Source organism: Ursus arctos, unplaced genomic scaffold (assembly GCF_023065955.2).
Source record: "Ursus arctos isolate Adak ecotype North America unplaced genomic scaffold, UrsArc2.0 scaffold_7, whole genome shotgun sequence".
Taxonomy (NCBI): domain Eukaryota; kingdom Metazoa; phylum Chordata; class Mammalia; order Carnivora; family Ursidae; genus Ursus; species Ursus arctos.
In genome coordinates, this window is record NW_026623089.1 from 40,373,418 (window position 1) to 40,391,384 (window position 17,967).

Here is a 17,967-nt window from a genome sequence, read left to right on the forward strand (position 1 = left end):
CACTTGTTAGGTCACAGAGACAACCTCATCTGACCTGGATTCACTGATCCTGTGGTGTCTGGAAGGTGGACACCGAGTCACTCACCACACACCACACTGAGGTCCAGACATTGTATTCTTACTGTTTAAAAGGTGTTGGGGGGGCCCACTCCAATTCCCTGGATGCATTAGCAAGACATAGAAATCAACGTCCAGCCCTGAAGTGGACGGCAGCCTCTGACTCAGCCTCTGCACTGTCTGAGCTGACTGCAGCGCCCCCCCTCAGACTTCTTCTCAATATCCCCTTGCCCCCCACCTAAGATGATGGGCTGCAGTGAGCTACTGAGCTCTATTTCTTCAGCCGTACAGCAGAGATCATTTCCACCACGGAGAACTTACCAGTAATGGAATGCTCCCTTCTTGCCTAAAACCATGAGATGCTTTACACATAGTTTCTTGCTTAATCTACACAACAAGTAAGATACTTCCCTTAGGCCACAGAGTACAGAGTCACAGAGCCAGGCCTCCAATAACTTCTACCTAATTCCAGAGACGTGGCTCACTCGGTGTGGTGGGGAAATGCTACTGACAGCAGGTTAATAGCTCTATCTTGCAAGGCTCTGGTGAAAACCGTCACCTTATGAAGCGTGCAGCACAGTGCCTGGCATGTGGCAGGAATTCAAATGGTGGTCATTCAGGTTACTAAACACAGAGGCGGCACAGCAAGACGAGATCCCACGTACCTTCTGGGTCAAACCACTTCGGCCCCTGCTCCCCGGTCCCCAGGGCTGATGCGCTTGAATTAGACAGGATTAAAGGCTTACTGGAGCTGGAAGCCACGCCCCAACTCCCGAGTTTAGCCCCAGACCTTCTGTCCGCCCGCTGAGAAGGACGAGGGAGGAAGGTGGCCACACAGGGCCGAGCCGTGGCCTGACGCACAGTCAAGGGAGCTTTTGTGCAGGAGTCAGCTCTCCTGCTGGATCCCCATGACGAGAAAATGGGCCCTGATCTTGTCCACGCTGCTCTGTGGCCTGGCCGGCCCCATGCACTTGTTCCAGCCAAGCCTGGTGCTGGATATGGCCAAGGTCCTCCTGGATAACTACTGCTTCCCAGAGAACCTGATGGGGATGCAGGAAGCCATCGAGCAGGCCACCAAGAGTCGTGAGATCCTCGCCATCTCAGACCCTCAGACTCTGGCCCATGTGCTGACCACTGGGGTGCAGAGCTCCTTGAACGACCCTCGCCTTGTCATCTCATATGAGCCCAGCACCCTCGAGGCTCCCCGGCAAGCCCCAGCACTCACCAACCTCACACAAGAGGAACTGCTTGCCCGGTTGCAGAAGGGCATCCGCCACGAGGTTCTGGAGGGCAATGTGGGCTACCTGCGTGTGGACGACATCCCAGGCCAGGAGGTGGTGAGCAAGCTGGGGGGCTTCCTGGTGGCCAGCGTCTGGAGGAAGCTCATGGGCACCTCCGCCTTGGTACTGGACCTCCGGCACTGCACTGGGGGCCGCATTTCCGGCATCCCCTACGTCATCTCTTACCTGCACCCCGGGAACACGGTCCTGCACGTGGATACCATCTACGACCGCCCCTCCAACACGACCACTGAGATCTGGACCCTGCCCCAGGTCCAAGGAGAAAGGTACAGTGCCGACAAAGATGTGGTGGTCCTCACCAGCGGCCACACGGGGGGCGTGGCTGAGGACATCACCTACATCCTCAAACAGATGCGCAGGGCCATCGTGGTGGGTGAGCGGACTGTGGGGGGTGCCCTGGACCTCCAGAAACTGAGGATAGGCCAGTCCGACTTCTTCCTCACCGTGCCCGTGTCCCGGTCCCTAGGGCCCCTGGGAGGGGGCAGCCAGACATGGGAGGGCAGCGGGGTGCTGCCCTGTGTGGGGACACCAGCCGAGCAGGCCCTCGAGAAAGCCCTGGCCATCCTCACTCTGCGCCGGGCCCTGCCAGGGATAGTGCGGCGCCTGCAGGAGGCCCTGCAGGCCTACTACACGCTGGTGGACCGTGTGCCCACCCTGCTGCACCACCTGGCCAACATGGACTTCTCTGCGGTGGTCTCTCAGGAGGACCTGGTCACGAAGCTCAACGCTGGCCTACAGACTGCGTCTGAGGACCCCAGGCTCCTGGTGCGGGCCGTGAGGCCCAAGGAAAGCTCTGCTGAGCCCGAGATCGGAGACGACGACCTTCCGGAGGTGGTCCCCACAGTGCCCGGGGATGAGGCTGCCCGGCGGGCCCTGGTGGACTCTATGTTCCAGGTGTCCGTGCTGCCAGGCAACGTGGGCTACCTCCGCTTTGACAGCTGTGCCGACGCCTCGGTGCTGGAGGTGCTGAGCCCGCACATCATGCGCCAGGTGTGGGAGCCCCTGCGGGACACGGAGCACCTCATCGTGGACCTGCGCCAGAACCCTGGGGGGCCATCCTCTGCCGTGCCCCTGCTGCTCTCTTACTTCCGGGGCCCCGACGCTGGCTCCGTGCGCCTCTTCACCACCTATGACCGCCGCACCAACGTCACACAGGAGCACTTCAGCCGCGTGGAGCTGCTGGGCCAACGCTACCCCACCCAGCGCGGAGTGTACCTGCTTACCAGCCACCGCACCGCCACGGCCGCCGAGGAGCTGGCTTTCCTCATGCAGTCGCTGGGCTGGGCCACGCTGGTGGGCGAGATCACCGCGGGCAGCCTGCTGCACACCCGCACGGTGCCCCTGCTGCAGACGCCCGAGGGGGACCTGGTGCTCACAGTGCCTGTGCTCACCTTCATCGACAACCACGGCGAGTGCTGGCTGGGGGGTGGCGTGGTGCCCGATGCCATCGTGCTGGCCGAGGAGGCCCTGGACAGGGCCCAAGAGGTGCTGGAATTCCACCGCAGCCTGGAGGCCTTGGTGGAGGGCACGGGGCACCTGGTGGAGGCGCACTACGCGCGGCCAGAGGTCGTCGGGCAGACCAGTGCCCTGCTGCGAGCCAAGCTGGCCCAGGGGGCCTACCGCACAGCTGTGGACCTGGAGTCACTAGCCTCCCAGCTCACGGCCGACCTGCAGGAGATGTCTGGGGACCACCGCCTGCTGGTGTTCCACAGCCCTGGTGAGATGGTGGCCGAGGAGGTACCCCCGCCACCCCCCATTGTCCCCTCCCCAGAGGAGGTCTCCTACCTCATCGAAGCCCTGTTTAAAACAGAGGTGCTGCCTGGCCGACTGGGCTACCTGCGTTTCGACGCCATGGCTGAGCTGGAGACGGTGAAGGCCATCGGGCCACAGCTGGTGCAGCTGGTGTGGCAGGGGCTGGTGGACACGGCCGCGCTGGTCGTCGACCTGCGGTACAACCCCGGGAGCTACTCCACCGCTGTGCCGCTGCTCTGCTCCTACTTCTTTGAGGCAGAGCCCCGCCAGCACCTCTACTCTGTCTTCGACAGGGCCACCTCGAGGGTCACGGAGGTGTGGACCCTGCCCCAGGTGGCCGGCCAACGCTACGGCCCCCACAAGGACCTCTACATCCTGCTGAGCCACATCAGCGGGTCGGCGGCCGAGGCTTTCGCTCACACCATGCAGGACCTGCAGCGGGCCACAGTCATTGGGGAGCCCACAGCTGGAGGGGCACTCTCTGTGGGCATCTACCAGGTGGGCAGCAGCCCCTTATACGCCTCCATGCCCACGCAGATGGCCCTGAGTGCCAGCACAGGCGAGGCCTGGGACCTGGCTGGGGTGGAGCCGGACATCACCGTGCCCATGAGCGGGGCCCTCTCCACGGCCCGGGACATAGTGGCCCTGCGCGCCAAGGTGCCCACCGTGCTGCAGACAACCGGGAAACTGGTAGCCGACAACTATGCCTCCCCGGAACTGGGAGCCAAGATGGCTGCCAAGCTGAGCCGTCTGCAGAGCCGCTATTCCAGGGTGACCTCAGAAGGGGCCCTGGCTGAGATGCTGGGGGCTGATCTGCAGATGCTGTCCGGAGACCCACACCTGAAGACAGCCCATATCCCCGAGGATGCCAAGGACCGCATTCCTGGGATTGTGCCCATGCAGGTGAGATACAAGGGACACTTAGCCTAGCGCTGTCCCAGAAATGAGCCGACCACTTGTCTGCCCACCACCCTGGGCTCTGTGCATGGTGCAAGACAGTGGCCTCCAGACTTGCTTCTGTGTTTAGGTTCTCACTAGTCACATCCTTTCCTTCCTCTCCTCCTGTCATCCCTTTCCCTTCTCGCGTCCATGAGGTCCCTGAACACCTCCGTAGAACACTGGTACCCACAGGAGCTCAGTTTGAAAACCTCTGGTAGAGAAGGAGTTCAGCGGGGTGGAAGGCCAATGTTTGCAGCACTTCTTATAGTCAATGGTTGGGAAAAGGTCAGGTCACGAGAAGTCACGACGGTTCCCTCCTCTGGCAACGTGGGCTTGTGTTCATTCTCCCACCTGCCCGCCTCAGGGGGCTGCAGTTTGTGTGAATGAGTTGAGGGGTTGGGGAGAGAGAAGCAGGCAGAAGTCTCGGCCTCACGGTTGCCTCAGAGCATGGAGCCCGGACCCGGGCTGGGGCGTGGTGAGGGGGTGCCAGTGCACAGCCCAGAGAACCACGGCAGTGGTGAGGCCCCCCCTGCCTGCTCCTCCCCTCCCACCGCACATGTCATTGTAGCTCCCCTGCATCCGGAAGAAGCTCACTCAGTGGGAGTGGACTCAGATCTGAGGGCCGGCTGGCTGGGAAAGTCTGAGCAGGGTACTGTGGTCAGTTTATTTGAAGCCAGCAGTGACCTTTGGGGAAACACTGCAAAGGTAAATCACAGTTGAGGAATTCTGCTGCTGGGAGGTTGAGGAAAATGTTCTCGAGACCCGTGGCCCAGAGAAGCCAAGGGTTCACCAAGCACTCCCATCAGCCAGGAGCTTCATCAAAAGCAGCATTTACAACATCTCTCCCCCTGGTTTCTCATCCATCATTTCACTGCCTCGTCACGAGTAGGCAGGACAGCATTTGTCTCCGGTTCCCTGGAAAGCAGGTCTTGGGTGCAGGTGGTTCATGGGGGAGGCGGTCTCTGAAGCCGGAGTGAAGGAACAGAGAGAGTGGGAAGGAGGGAAGGAGGGAAGCGGACGGGTGGGGACGGGTGGGTGCATTACTGAGGCCGTTGCTTCTGAAGATTCCAGTGGGACCCTAGCAAGTGTGGGGCATGCCTCCCAGAGCTGTCCATCTGCAGATGGGACCCGGCAGCTCCTGTCCTTCGTTGGCAGCTTGGAGAAGGTCCTGAAGGAGAGGGTGGAAAGGCACAGGGTGTGCCGGAGGCAGGCCCTGGCAGCCAGGGCCAGCTGCAACGAGAGTCAGAGGAGGGTTAAGGGCACCAGAAGCATCTACTGCAGAATTGTCATCCCCATTTTTCAAAAAAGGAAATGGAAGCCCAGAGGGGTGCAGAGGAGAGTGGCCGATGGCCAAAGAGCTTGTGACTGAGGGCAAAGCAGGTGGCCCTGCACACTGCTTGCTCTCATTCCAGCCCACAGAGCCTGCATCCTTCTAGCAGTCTTGCAGAGAGAAGAGGAGGCACAAGGCATGTGGGGGGGGGCCTTGTATGTGCCAGCACTGTGCTAGGCTCACAGGGCCACCAGATTCCAAATCAAGGACTCACTCCTTTCCAGGGTAGCCAGGGTTCATGGTTTGGAGTCACATGTGGATTCAGCTTCTGGCTCCACCACTTACTGGCTGTGTGACCTTGGGCAAGTTACTTAATCACTCTGTGCTTCAGTTCCCTCATTGAAAGGACGGGGATGCTAAAGGGTGCCCTGAGGGTGATGGTAAGGGCTGCAATGTGCTCAGCACAGGGCCAAACCCCTGCTAAAGACTTAGAGACCCAGTACCTAGCTAATGTCTTCCCTCCCTGCCCCAGGGAAGGAGAGGAAGATGGGCTCAGAGACATCAGGAAGGTCTGGTGAGGTCAGTGGGGAGAGAGGGAGAGGAGTCAGAGTGGAGACCACACCTGGGCCTTGCAGCTCTGGACACCATGGCCCATGGTGCGGGGTTGGCACACGTGAATGTTCTCTGTAAGGAGTCTGCCAACCACATCCTAGCAAACTTGGGTCCACACCCCAGGCCCACCAACCACATAAGCTCCTAGATGCTCTACTGTAAAAGGTCCTGGCACCTGCTACCTCCTTCAGATATGTTAGTCCCCTCCTATCCCTCAGTATCTCTCATGTACAAAGGGAAACTATGGTGCCCCCTTGCTTGAGACATCAGATCTGCTCCTTTGCTGACACTGAGCTGGACTACCCGCCCAATCTTTCAGATTCCTTCCCCTGAAGTCTTTGAGGACCTGATCAAGTTCTCCTTTCATACTAATGTGTTTGAGGACAACCTCGGCTACCTGAGGTTTGACATGTTTGGGGACTGTGAGCTGCTCACCCAGGTGTCAGAGCTGCTGGTGGAGCACGTCTGGAAGAAGATCGTGCACACGGACGCCATGATCATCGACATGAGGTCAGTGGTCCCGGGAGAGAGGGGAGGGGTGGGCAGAGGTCTCTGGCCCTGGGGGTTCTGGATTCATCGGTCACAGGGAGCCCTAGCACTGGTGGACTTTTTAAGGTCCTCGGATGATCCCAATGTTCATTCCAGGCTGAGAATCACTGGGCTACTCTTTGGCTCCCAAACTTGCCTGGTCATAGGATTCAGTGGAGAGAGAGGGAAAGGGAGACATGAAGAACAGATTCCCGGGCCCCAACGCCACCCTACAGAATGCAGAGCTCCAGGGGTGAGGCCTTGTCATCTGTGTACTTGAAAGGCATCATCCCAGGTGATTCTGACGATCAATCATGTTTGGGACAGCTAGGCCAACACCTGCAATTGTGCCTCTCATGTCATACAAAATCATGCCATGACCACTCTGGTCATGAGACTTAGAAAGCCAGGTCCCAGAGAGAATTTGCAGATTAGCCGCTATTGTTGCAAAAAGAATTCTGTGCATCACAAAATGACTGTTGGAGGGATGCTTTCAGCTAGAGACCTCCCTCCTGGAGGGGATAGGAGATCACCCTCTCGCTTGCAGCGACCAGGCCCAGGCCTCCGTGATTCCCCTGGGCACCCTCTGTGGGCACAGGGAGAGGCAGGCTGCTCCCCCAGGAGGCACCTCCAGCTGCAGGAGAGAAGCTGCCAGAATTAGCCAAGTCATGGCCGACAGCTCAGCTGTGGTTCTAGGTCGTCACTAGGGGGCTCCGGATCTCAGAGGCTTGTTCTCCCTGGAAGAAAAAACATCTCCCAGGGCTCTAGGTGTGTGTGTCGTGTGTGTGTGTGTGTGTGTGTGTGTGTCCCCACAACTTGTGCTTGAGGGCTCCTGTCTTACCCCTGAAGATTTTATCCTTCAAACACTTACCGAACATGCAGATGATGCTTATGCCAAGTCCCTTTCTGCTTAACTGTGTGGCCACACTTGTAAAAGAGGAAGTGGCTCAGCCTATAGCTGTGCTTTGCTTAAAGACCCTTCCAACCAGAGGTTTGAGGAGGTTCAGACGCTGAGGTCACAGGCCCTAAACCCAGTCAGGCCATCCTAGACCATCAACCAGAAGAGACTCTTCACATATCACCAGCCCACACTTATTGTTCACAAATAAGGAGATAGGGGCCCAAGGAGTTCACCCAGCTGGGCATGTCCTAGGACAGGCGCAGGCTCTCCCCTCCGCTCCCCCCCAACCCCACCCAATGTAGTTCCACAATTCTGAGCACTCTGCTACACTAAGTGCCCCATGAGAACACCCCAACAAAAATGTCCAGTAGGTTTTGTGGAATTACGAAGAATGCAGCTGGGGAAGGCAGTGTCCTCACAGGCAGCAGGGGTACAGGAGGGCAGTCCATGGTAAATGGGGAAAATTTATCAACAATTTCATGACTGCAGGACTTGTCAGAGCCTTTAATGTAATTTATACAATATGTATCACATAATGTGTTAATATGTGATCAGAAGGGGCAGGTATGGCATTCAATATTTTCTACACAAATTTGACCACAAAGTCTCTTGTTCTCAAGAGACTTGTACGCTGGGAAATGCCAACCAAGGAATTCTGCAGGAGGAAGATGGGGCACTAGGATGGGACACTGAGGCTGCCTGGAATTGGTGTCCTCCTCAGGGCAAAGTTCCCAGGCTCCCAGAGGGGAGCTGAGGGCCCCTGTGAACTCCCCCACAATGGCTCCTACTTCCCTTCCCTCAGGTTCAACATTGGCGGCCCTACCTCCTCCATCTCTGCCCTGTGCTCCTACTTCTTCGATGAAGGCCCTCCAATTCTGTTGGACAAAATCTACAGCCGGCCTAATGACTCTGTCAGTGAACTCTGGACCCACTCCCGGCTCGCAGGTGTGTGTAAAAGCCTTCCCTTTCCTGTTCTCATTCTAGAAGCTTCTTGAAAATTGGGGAAAGGAAAGATAGCTTGGGTTCAGGGAAAAGTAATAGTAAATGGGAATACAAAGCCCCTGTCCTATGCCGTGTGCTATTACATGTGATCCTTAATCCCTGCAAAATGCTACTATTGTACTTAATTTCTAGAGGAGAAAAATGAATCTTAACTAGGTTGAGTATCATATCTAACATCACCCAACTAGTAAGTGAAAGAGCCAGAATTTGAACACTGGCCTGTCTAAAACCAAAATGCCCTCCATTCTCGCCACTAAACCATCAGCCTACAAGACAAATGCAGAACTAGAAGGATCTCCCTACCCCTCGCCAAATCCCACAGGGTGTCTAGCGCCCATCCTGCCTGAGCTCCCAGCAGCAGCTCAGCATACTTGCTTGAAGAAAGTTCATGGCTCTGGGCCCAGAGCAGCGGTCAGAGGGGCAAGTGCAGGCCCAGGGCTCTCACAGCCCCATTGTGGGTGACAGACTCACTCCGACTCGCTTGCTCAGCACGACAAACCAAGGAACCTACACTCCCATCCGAAAAGGGGCTGGGGGACCAACGGTGGGGGGTGCATATGACCAGAAAGTCACCCCACAATTAGCACTTGTACGCTTCCTTATCATACGAGGCTTTGAGCAGAGCTTCAAGACATACATTCAAACATATTGCAAAATGTAAATAAAAATTAGAACCAGGTGAATTATAAATTCAAACAGACGTTCAAAACCAAGAGGTACAAATAGATTCAAATCTGCAGATCACGGGGTCCTAGAATTGTGGTGTCTAACCTGGGAGCTGCAGGCCACATGTGGCCACTGAGCATTGAAACGGGGCTCATATGAGCAGAGATGGGGAAAGTGGAAAGTGCGCACCAGATGTGGAAGACTTTTTATGGAAAAATAAGGATGTAAAATATCTCAATAATTTTATTGATTACATTTCCCAGCTATATTGAGTTAAATAAAACATTATTAGGATTCATTTCATCCGTTTCTTTTTACTTGTTCAATGGGACCCCTAGAAAACCTGCAGCAACACTGAGGCTCACATTCTGGCACACGTTGCACTCCTATTGGAGATCGCTGCCCTAGAGGGTCGTTGGCCGTGAAGTCACACGTGTGTCTGTTCCTGGAGTCCCAAGTGGAAAGTGAGACTGGTCAGGTTAGGTATTCTCATTACGCATGAAGAGGAAGCACATCCTTTTCTTGGGCTCACATTCTTGTGTCCATTTCACAGAAGCAGAACTGGGGCTCGGGAAGGAGGATTTGCATGTGGACACAAGGCCACAGAACTAAATTCCAGGCCTTCCTCTTTGCGGGTCCAGACAGCATGGAGAAGGCAGGTGCCCCAGGGTGCTGACCGGACTCGTCATCTTCAAGGACCTTCTGTCTTCCAGGTGAACGCTACGGCTCCAAGAAGAACGTGGCCATTCTGACCAGCGCCCTGACGGCCGGCGCCGCGGAGGAATTTACCTACATCATGAAGAGGCTGGGCCGGGCACTGGTCATTGGGGAGGTGACCAGTGGGGGCTGCCAGCCACCGCAAACCTACCACGTAGATGACACCCATCTCTACATCACCATCCCCACGGCCCGTTCGGTGGGGGCTACGGATGGCAGCTCCTGGGAAGGGGTGGGCGTGGTGCCCCACGTGGCCGTCCCGGCTGAGGCAGCCCTCACCAGAGCCAAGGAGACGCTCCAGCACACTCTGCCGAGGGCGAGGCGGAGCCCCGGGGTGGACGGGACCCCCGGGCCACATGGCAAGGGCACTCCAGCCCGTGGTCCTGCCTGAGGCCCTGAGGGGCAGCAAAGGGGCCCACTGAGCTCCGGTAGAATTAGAGTTGGAGGTACCCTTGGAGTTCATCCGGTGGTCTCTTCACCACTGCCAACATCTCTGTTTGAGCATCTAGGGACAGGGAGCTCACCCCTCAGAGGCAACCCCCTCCACAGTAGTTTTTTGGGGGAGGTGAAGTCCAGAGGCACCCCACCCCTGCTTCTTAATTGCCGACCCCTGGTCCTAGAGCAGCCCTGTCCAACAGAGTCACAACGCGAGCAGCAGATACGGGCACATGCGCCACGCGACATTTTCTAGTAGTAAAAATAAATAGGTGAAATTTATTTTCATAGTGTAATTTATTTAACTGACTATATCTCCAGTAGTACCATTTCAGCAGCATAAAAAATTATTATGAATGAGATGTTTTTGCAGGGAGCCTTTGAAATCTGGTATGTAGTCTGCACTTAGAGCACATCCCCTTCCTCACACACACGTCCCGTACTCGGTGGCCACCTGCAGCTGGTGGATCCCATGTGGGACAGCGCAGGCCCAGAGGCCAGGGACCCCCACTTCCCCAGCACATTGTCCCCATTCTGCCCTCCCTGCACCTGCATCTTCCCCATTAAAGCACTCTCCCTCCTGCCCTGGGATTGTTTCTGTCCCCATCATGCTTCTCCGGGGCAACGGCCATCCTCATCTCCTACTGCCCGCCACTTAGCACAGCACCTGGTGCCCAAGGACCACACATGAGTGTCTGGCCACAAGTCTGTTTTCCTCCAGGTGGCAGCCCTTAGACGCTTGAAGACAGGACCAGTTCCACTTAGAATCCTCCCAATCCAATTCTATTCGGCAAGTCTCTCTTCCCTTCACATGTTGCTCCCATGACCTTGTTCTCCAGCTTCTGCCAGGGACCCAAAAGTGACCTCTAGTGCCATGCACCATTTGGACATGCAGAGTTGCAACTCTGAGGGGAGAGTGGCCCTGGGCGGTGGACTGGGTGCCCGCCCTTCTTGGCCTAGTACAGCCAATCACTGTGCTGGCTCCGTCAACCAAGCCCACTCCTAACAAGGTGAGAAGCTGGCAGACCCTAAGACCTCCTCCAGAACCGAGCAAGCCCCAGGAGGAGATGGGGAGCTCAGGGATGACACGGAGGAATGAGGCCCCTGTCTGGCCCTGGGAGCCAAGCAACCTTACTTTGCTGGAAATCACCAGGGACCCTAAAGTGAGAGACTTCCAGGATCCTGCCCAAAGTCATGGTGGGGATAAGGCTGGAATAGTGGGGACGTTCACAGCCGCCAGTTAGTGCTCTCAGAGCCCCGTCTCCAAGATGTCTGAGTGAGGATGAAGTCATGGTGCCATCTGGCCTTGCTGTCTGGTGAGTCCACCTGGGAGCTGCCACAGGCGACGTCCCCCAGGGCACTGGGCTGACTTCGCTAGACAACCTTGACTTCACCAGCTTCCTCCCCAGGTTCCAGAGAGCTGTGGAGTCTGAGCACGCCCCTGGGTCACCACTAATATCTAGGGATTTCGCCACCTGGAAAACCTTGAACCAACCCTGTCTAAATAGGAAAGCTCTAATGGAAGGCCTTCCAGTTCTTCTTCCTTCTGCTAAATTCAACTAAGATCAAGTGCATGACTGAATGTTAGCAGTAGCACGGATGCTGGGATCTCACCCTTTTCTTCATTAGACCTATTAACATCCAGGTACATGTGTGACGCCCCTACATGCTTACATTCTAGGGGTTCTCTCTCCTCCCTCCTCCTTCCCACCCCTCCCCACACACAGCTATCTGATGGACCACCTAAACCAAACAATGGTTCCTCTAGGAGGTAGAATCAGGGGTAATATTTTAACGTTTTTTCTTTATACTTTTCTCTTTTTCTTAAATCCTTATAAGCAACATAGGTCGTAATTTTCAAACGCAGCAGTCATTATTCCAAAAATGAAATAAATAAAACAAATTATATCTTGAGTCACCAACCATACCTTAGTGATTACTAGTAATTGCTTATTTTTGATATCATCTGGATTTCCTTGATTTACGCAACTGACATGTACTGACAGTTGATCTTGTTTAAGGTGTCAGGCTGGTGCTGGGGGTCTGCCGATGGCACAGATCTCCATGAGTCTTAAATAGGGGAAGCGGTGGGCAGCTCTCAGGGTGACTGACATACATAGTTCTCTTCTGAGCCTCACAGTGCGTGGACAACCATTTATTTTTAATGGAACACATCACAAATTTGTGTGTCATCCTTGCGCAGGGACCATGCTAATCTCTGTATCGCTGTGATTTGTGTATATGCGCTGCCGAAACGAGCACTGGACAACCATTCTTACCATTTCCGCAGGAGTCAGCTGACACTCAGTTAAGCTCAATAATTCACAGCAGGGCACATGGGTAGCACAACGGACATGTGTCCTCCTTTAGGCCACTCAACACATGCACCCCCTTTGAATGTTCAGAGACCAACTCCCCATTTGAACCTGTGGGAAACAGACTCACTAAGAGCAGCGAGGTGTTTGGGAGCCCAGTTCCGTCCTGAACCTGGCCCCGGGGGAAGGTCAGGCCAGCCACTTCCCAGCTGCACAAACCTGGGCAAGTTGCTTTACCTCTCTGGGACTCGGTTTTTCTCATCTGTACAATGAGAGACAAAGTAGCACCTTCAGGGCTATGAAGACCAAATGAGCTAATCCAGTGTGCAGTCAATGTCATCTGACACCATTTCCCCACCATCAAGCGGGACACACCAGAAGTTCACTTTCCCAGCTCCCCGGCCAGCAGGGTATGGGCACGAGGTCCTTCCTGGGCCAATCAGAGGTCCCTGTGCAGAATATTTCATATGTTTAAGCAGGTTGAATGTTTAAGCAAGTGGGAGCTGGGCAGCAGCAGTGGCCACATGCCTAGTGTGCAGAGCAGCAGAGTCATGCCCCCGCTCAGCGTGGGGGACAGCAACGTCCTCCAGAGGCCGTCCCCCTGCCGGACCATGGCTGAGGTCCTGCTGAGTAGCTCATTTTTCCTGCCCACTGTCCACCCCGAGCCCTCAGCCTGCCTATCCAATGCTGGGTGCAGGCCAGGCTCCTCTCAAGATATCCTTTTCTGCTTCCATCAACCACAGACTTTTTTTTAAAAACAACAAACTGTACTGTCTGGTACAGCTGGGCTAGGGGACAGGTGAGCTTGGAACCCCCATCTGTCTCGCTACAAAGACCCTGATGTTTCTACCATATCATGAAGAGGCCCTGGGCCTGGTCTGGAAAGAGGGCCTGAAGTGGGAGAAGGAGACCCAAGGGGTCTGTTCAGACTAAAGAGAAAGTGTCAATATTCCTGAGCTGGTTTTCTTGCATTGTTACCTGCTTGGAGACAGAAAACTGGGAAAAAAGGAAAAGGAAAACAAAATCCCACCAAGCCTCTCTTCCGATGGCAGAGCCAGGTGACCCACAGCCGCCTAGCAGCCTCTGCTCCAAGACTATGGGCCCCTTGAGCTCTTGATGTCCCAGTATGAGCTCATCACCTCTACCTTCTTTCACCTTGCCTGGCCAAGGCCTGCTCCTGTCCCCAAGACCCCATCTTGTGCACAGCCACACCTCCCTCCTGAAATTAGGGCAGACACCTGAGAGCTAACCCAAACTCCCTCCTCTCTACCCCCACCCTGCTGTGTCCACACAATCACGAGGATGATGAGTTGTCTGAGTTAATAGCACTCTGCTCTGGGCCCACCTGCCATTCCCCCTCCCTTGTTTTGGGGTCCTGGCTTGGTTCTTATATTCCCACCACAGACTCCTACCCCCATTCTGTGGCCCGGCCTGCAGTCAGGGCCACTGCTCTGCCATGCAACCTTCTCAGGTCCCCCTGCTTGAGGACCCCCCCACACAAGGCACCCACTGACTTGCAGTGAGGGGGCTGGGCCAGCCTGTCCTCCCCTTTTCCTGAGGTAACCCTAGGCCACAGACAGGCTGGACCTTCACCATCAGGATCCTTGCTGGAGACTTCTCCGAAGCCCCCAGCCCAGCAGGAGCCAGGGACCACCCTGGAGCATCAGAGGGGAGGAGCCCAGCTCTTCTCCCATCTCACCCTCCTGCTTGCTATGTCTCTGCGTCTGCCCACATGGCCCAACACACAGCCGATGGCCATGTTTGCATGTCAGTGAGGGCCTTGATTATCCACACCTTTAATGCAAGGAGAGGACACAGCTCAGAAAAAAAGGATGCAACCCCAATCACTTGCGGGCAAAGAAGCCTGCCTAGGAGATCCCCACTGGAGGACACGCATCTCGCACCTCCTGGGTGCCATAGGATTAGCAGCCACCTGGCCCGAGGACCTCCTTGCCGCCTTGCTGATGAGAGCAACTGGCAGTGAAAATAGCTTGCTAATCCAAGCAGCTTAGAATAGCAAGGGTATCAGAGGCCACTGGCTTCCTGTCTCCTGCCCCAGGAAAACGTAAGACAGCCAGGGAAGAAAATGTTAAATTTAAGGAATCCCAACCCCCCTCCCAGAAGGTACTGCCTCCCCAACCTCCATTCAAAATTGGTTTCTGGAAATTCTCTCCCAGGAAGTGGCACAAATTAAAACACACTGGAGAATAATTTATTTTAAAAAATAAAACATTTTTTCTATGGGATTTATCTCTTACTATATGATTTTTAGTCCTCTCTCATGACTTCTACAAAAACAGAAACAAAATTATGCAGTTAACCAGGGTTTATAAAACCCTGTCTGAAGAGAAGTGGCCTGCAGGGGAGGCTCGCTGCCTCCAGGGGGCGCCAGCACCTTTCAAGAAAGGGGGAATGCAGGGTTCACCTTGGAACAACTGGTGAGTTTAAGCCCCGATGTGGGAGGTTCTCTTCTTGTGCCCAGAATAATAGGGCGGTTTGTGTAAGGTTAGCAGGGCTGGGCCCAGCACCCAGCCTCTTCCAAGTCTAGATACATAATAGAGTCAGGGGTCTCCAGCTGGTCGTTCCTCCCTCTCCCCATCACCATCGTCGCTAATGTGCTTTCTTAAGTCCATGCTACTCCGGCCATCGGCTTTTAAAAACCAACTGAATCACTAATTTCACATACAGTACCGATTTCTAGCCTTTCTTGAGGCCTGTGTTCAGCCTGGCACTAAAACTCCTTCCTTCAGCCAGGACACAGGAATTCTAGGTGTCAGACCCACCCTCCCTCCTCCTCCCTCCCCCTCCCTAAGCCCAGTGGACTTCACTCACATTCAGTGATCTAATTATAGAGTCATTTGAGTAGGATACCCTGTCTTTAAGGTCTAAGATTCAAGAACTGGCCAGAAGTTGAAATCCAGGATCCCAGCCGGCGGGGGGGGGGGAGAGAAGATCTTGGTTACAATTGAGAACTAAAATGGACCTGAATTCAGAATGTCTTATTTTAGTCTCATTAGCACATTTTGGGGACTCATAAATCTTAACTGAATGGCTGCTGCTTGGGAGATTAAGATACACATTGCCATTGTCCAGCCACTAGAAGGTGTTTTCCCTCGCCTATTCCAAGAAATTAGCCAAGCCTTTCTGTTCATTGACTCAGTGGTTTTTGTGTGACATCCGTTATGACAACATGCCAGAAAAGAGCCAAGGCCCAAGATTCTGGAAGAGGGGAGGAGACTGAACACATTGGAGGACAGAGACAAAAATATCAGTGCCCCACAGGGAGACCGTGTGACGCTCAGGGAGGCTACCTTCATAGGTGGGGCACATTGGGAGATCTTTCTGTGAACCTGAAAGACAGAGGAGGAATTTGAAAATGACAGACTGCATATCTTACCAGAACCACAGGGGTACAGAGCAGATTAAATTAGATACAGAGGATTTAAGGAATGTGGTCATTCTTACCCCAGAATTAGAGGGGAAAATTCGCACCTGCTGATGTGATGTTTTGTGGCAACATCACCAGCCAACTCTTAACTAGTATGGAAGGCGGCAGAGGGAGCTTGGGCAAAGTCATGATTTAGAGTGACTACTCTGGAAGGGCAGGAGAGAAGAAAGGATGAGACAGGATTTGACTGCCAAGGGGATTTTGGGAACCCAGCCTGGTGACAAGTAGGAGCTGCCACATTCATAAACTGTAAGACAGCATTTCCATAAGTCATCTTGGAGTTTGTCAATTTCAGTGGCTGCAAAGCAACTTGCATGTCCATTTGTTTTTATTAATGCATCACCACAGTTAATAAAACGACTGCATTTATTAAACGAACTGCATCTTGTAAAGTTGGGGGAAGATATTCTGTTACACTTCTTCATAACTTTTATTTGGTTAGCTTTAATATTTTTCAAAATGTCTCCCTTTCTTGAAAATGATGGGGTCACTGCTGGTAGTAATCCTGCGTGAGGCTGCAATGTTCTTAGCAGCGTGCGGGCAGGTCAGGGAAGATGCCCAGGCTGACATTTCAGGGGTCCCGGCCTTGACCTCACCGCTGCTTGCCCGGCATCACTTTGCAGGTCTGCTCCTCAGTGGACCTCAGTGCTCACCGCTGTAAAGTGAGAGGATGCAGGAGAACCCTAGAGTCTCTTTCCATTCCAAATTTCAATTCTGTCTTAGTATAGTGCAGTTGTGCCTTTCAAAGTGATTTCACAGAAATATGGACTAATCCAATAAACCAGAAGAGGACAGCTGTGCATACCGTCTGATAGAGACCCAAACACTTATGAGCAGCTGACTCAAGGTTTGTCAGGGGTGAGACTGAAACCAGGCATCCCATTCATTCATTCTTTCTTTCAACAAACATCTGTTGAACATCTATTATGTTCCTACGTTGTTCTTCCTGCTGGGGCTACAGCAGTGAACAAAACCAAAAACCCCTTGTGGAGCTTACTTACGCTCCAGTAATGGGAGAGACACAGGAAATAAGACAAATCATGTAGCACACAAGATCACAGAAAAGTGTTCAAGGAAAGGGTAATAGGAAATGTGGGGGTGTATGCAGGGTGCAAGGCGAAATTTTAGGAGGGGTCAGTGCCTGGCCCTAAATCCTACTTTTTAAACCATCCGTGATGCCACGTAACTACATGTTGAGCAGATGCGTGGCAGGCTGAGAAGGATGTGAGCTCAGAGTTGGGTGGTCCTGGGACCTTATTCTTGCACCATTTCTCCTGAACCTATGATCTTAGAAAAGACGCTTAATCTCTTGGAGCTTAGTTTCCTCTGCAGTAACATGGGAATTAAAGATCTACCTCCTACGCGTCCTACAGATTCAACAACGTGTCAGTGTATCACGTGGAGCCTCCACTTCACAATCCAGGGGGCGCCATTTCCTTACCCACAAGGGACGGCAGGGGACCGAGGCTCCCCGAAGATTCAGCCCCCTTCTGTGGGGAAAGGGACCTTCCTACAGAGCGTCCCTTGTCTCTCTCAGAGAGGGGTCCTCCAAACCTCCCTGCTGGTGCCTGCAGGGAGCACTGCTGGCTCCTTCCAGATGCTGAGGCTCCTTCAGGGGGTCCTCTCCTCTCCTCCAGCCCACCCTTCCCACTGCAGCCAGATGATTCCTCAATGTGCTTCTCAGATCCAGCCTTCCTGTGCCCTGGGCCAAACTTGTGTCCTTGGAGGCCTTCCTCTGTCTCCATCTCAGAGGGCCACCGTCTCACTCGGTTCTCACACGGGCCTTATGGCATCCCAGAGCATCTGTAGCTCCGGTCCCCTCCTCCCCAGCCACCGCCCCCGTCTGAGCCTCCTGCACCTGCTGGACTTTGATGATCTGCTTTTGCCCCCACTCCTCAGGAGGCCTCTGGGAGCCCCTCCCACAGGTCTGATATGGGCCTGCTCCCATGTGCCCAGCGCCCCCACACAGTCTTCTGGCATCTGTCATGCTGTACACGAGGCTGCATACCCTGAACAAGGACCAT

The 17,967-nt window shown here is 54.4% G+C and overlaps 1 protein-coding gene and 1 non-coding gene across 2 annotated transcripts; one reads left to right on the forward strand and one right to left on the reverse strand.

Annotated features, from left to right (window-relative positions):
* The first annotated feature begins 965 nt into the window (after window positions 1-965).
* On the forward strand, window positions 966-10,136 carry RBP3 (retinol binding protein 3). Its single transcript, XM_026481508.3, has 4 exons — window positions 966-4,013; window positions 6,251-6,441; window positions 8,163-8,305; window positions 9,742-10,136. The coding sequence occupies exons 1-4, from the start codon at window positions 966-968 to the stop codon at window positions 10,134-10,136; spliced, it is 3,777 nt and encodes a 1,258-aa protein (XP_026337293.2).
* A 2,202-nt stretch (window positions 10,137-12,338) lies between these two features.
* Window positions 12,339-12,442, reverse strand: LOC113243191 (U6 spliceosomal RNA). The gene has a single exon (XR_003312096.1). It is a non-coding gene; the product is annotated as a U6 spliceosomal RNA (small nuclear RNA).
* Window positions 12,443-17,967: the final 5,525 nt, after the last annotated feature.

What these genes read in the sequence shown, in the direction of transcription:
- RBP3 (XM_026481508.3), top strand. Translation starts at nt 966, where the DNA reads ATGACGAGAAAATGGGCCCTGATCTTGTCCACGCTGCTCTGTGGCCTG. An exon ending in CTGGGATTGTGCCCATGCAG is followed by an intron (nt 4,014 to 6,250) that starts GTGAGATACAAG and finishes CCAATCTTTCAG; the next exon opens with ATTCCTTCCCCTGAAGTCTT. An exon ending in GCCATGATCATCGACATGAG is followed by an intron (nt 6,442 to 8,162) that starts GTCAGTGGTCCC and finishes CCCTTCCCTCAG; the next exon opens with GTTCAACATTGGCGGCCCTA.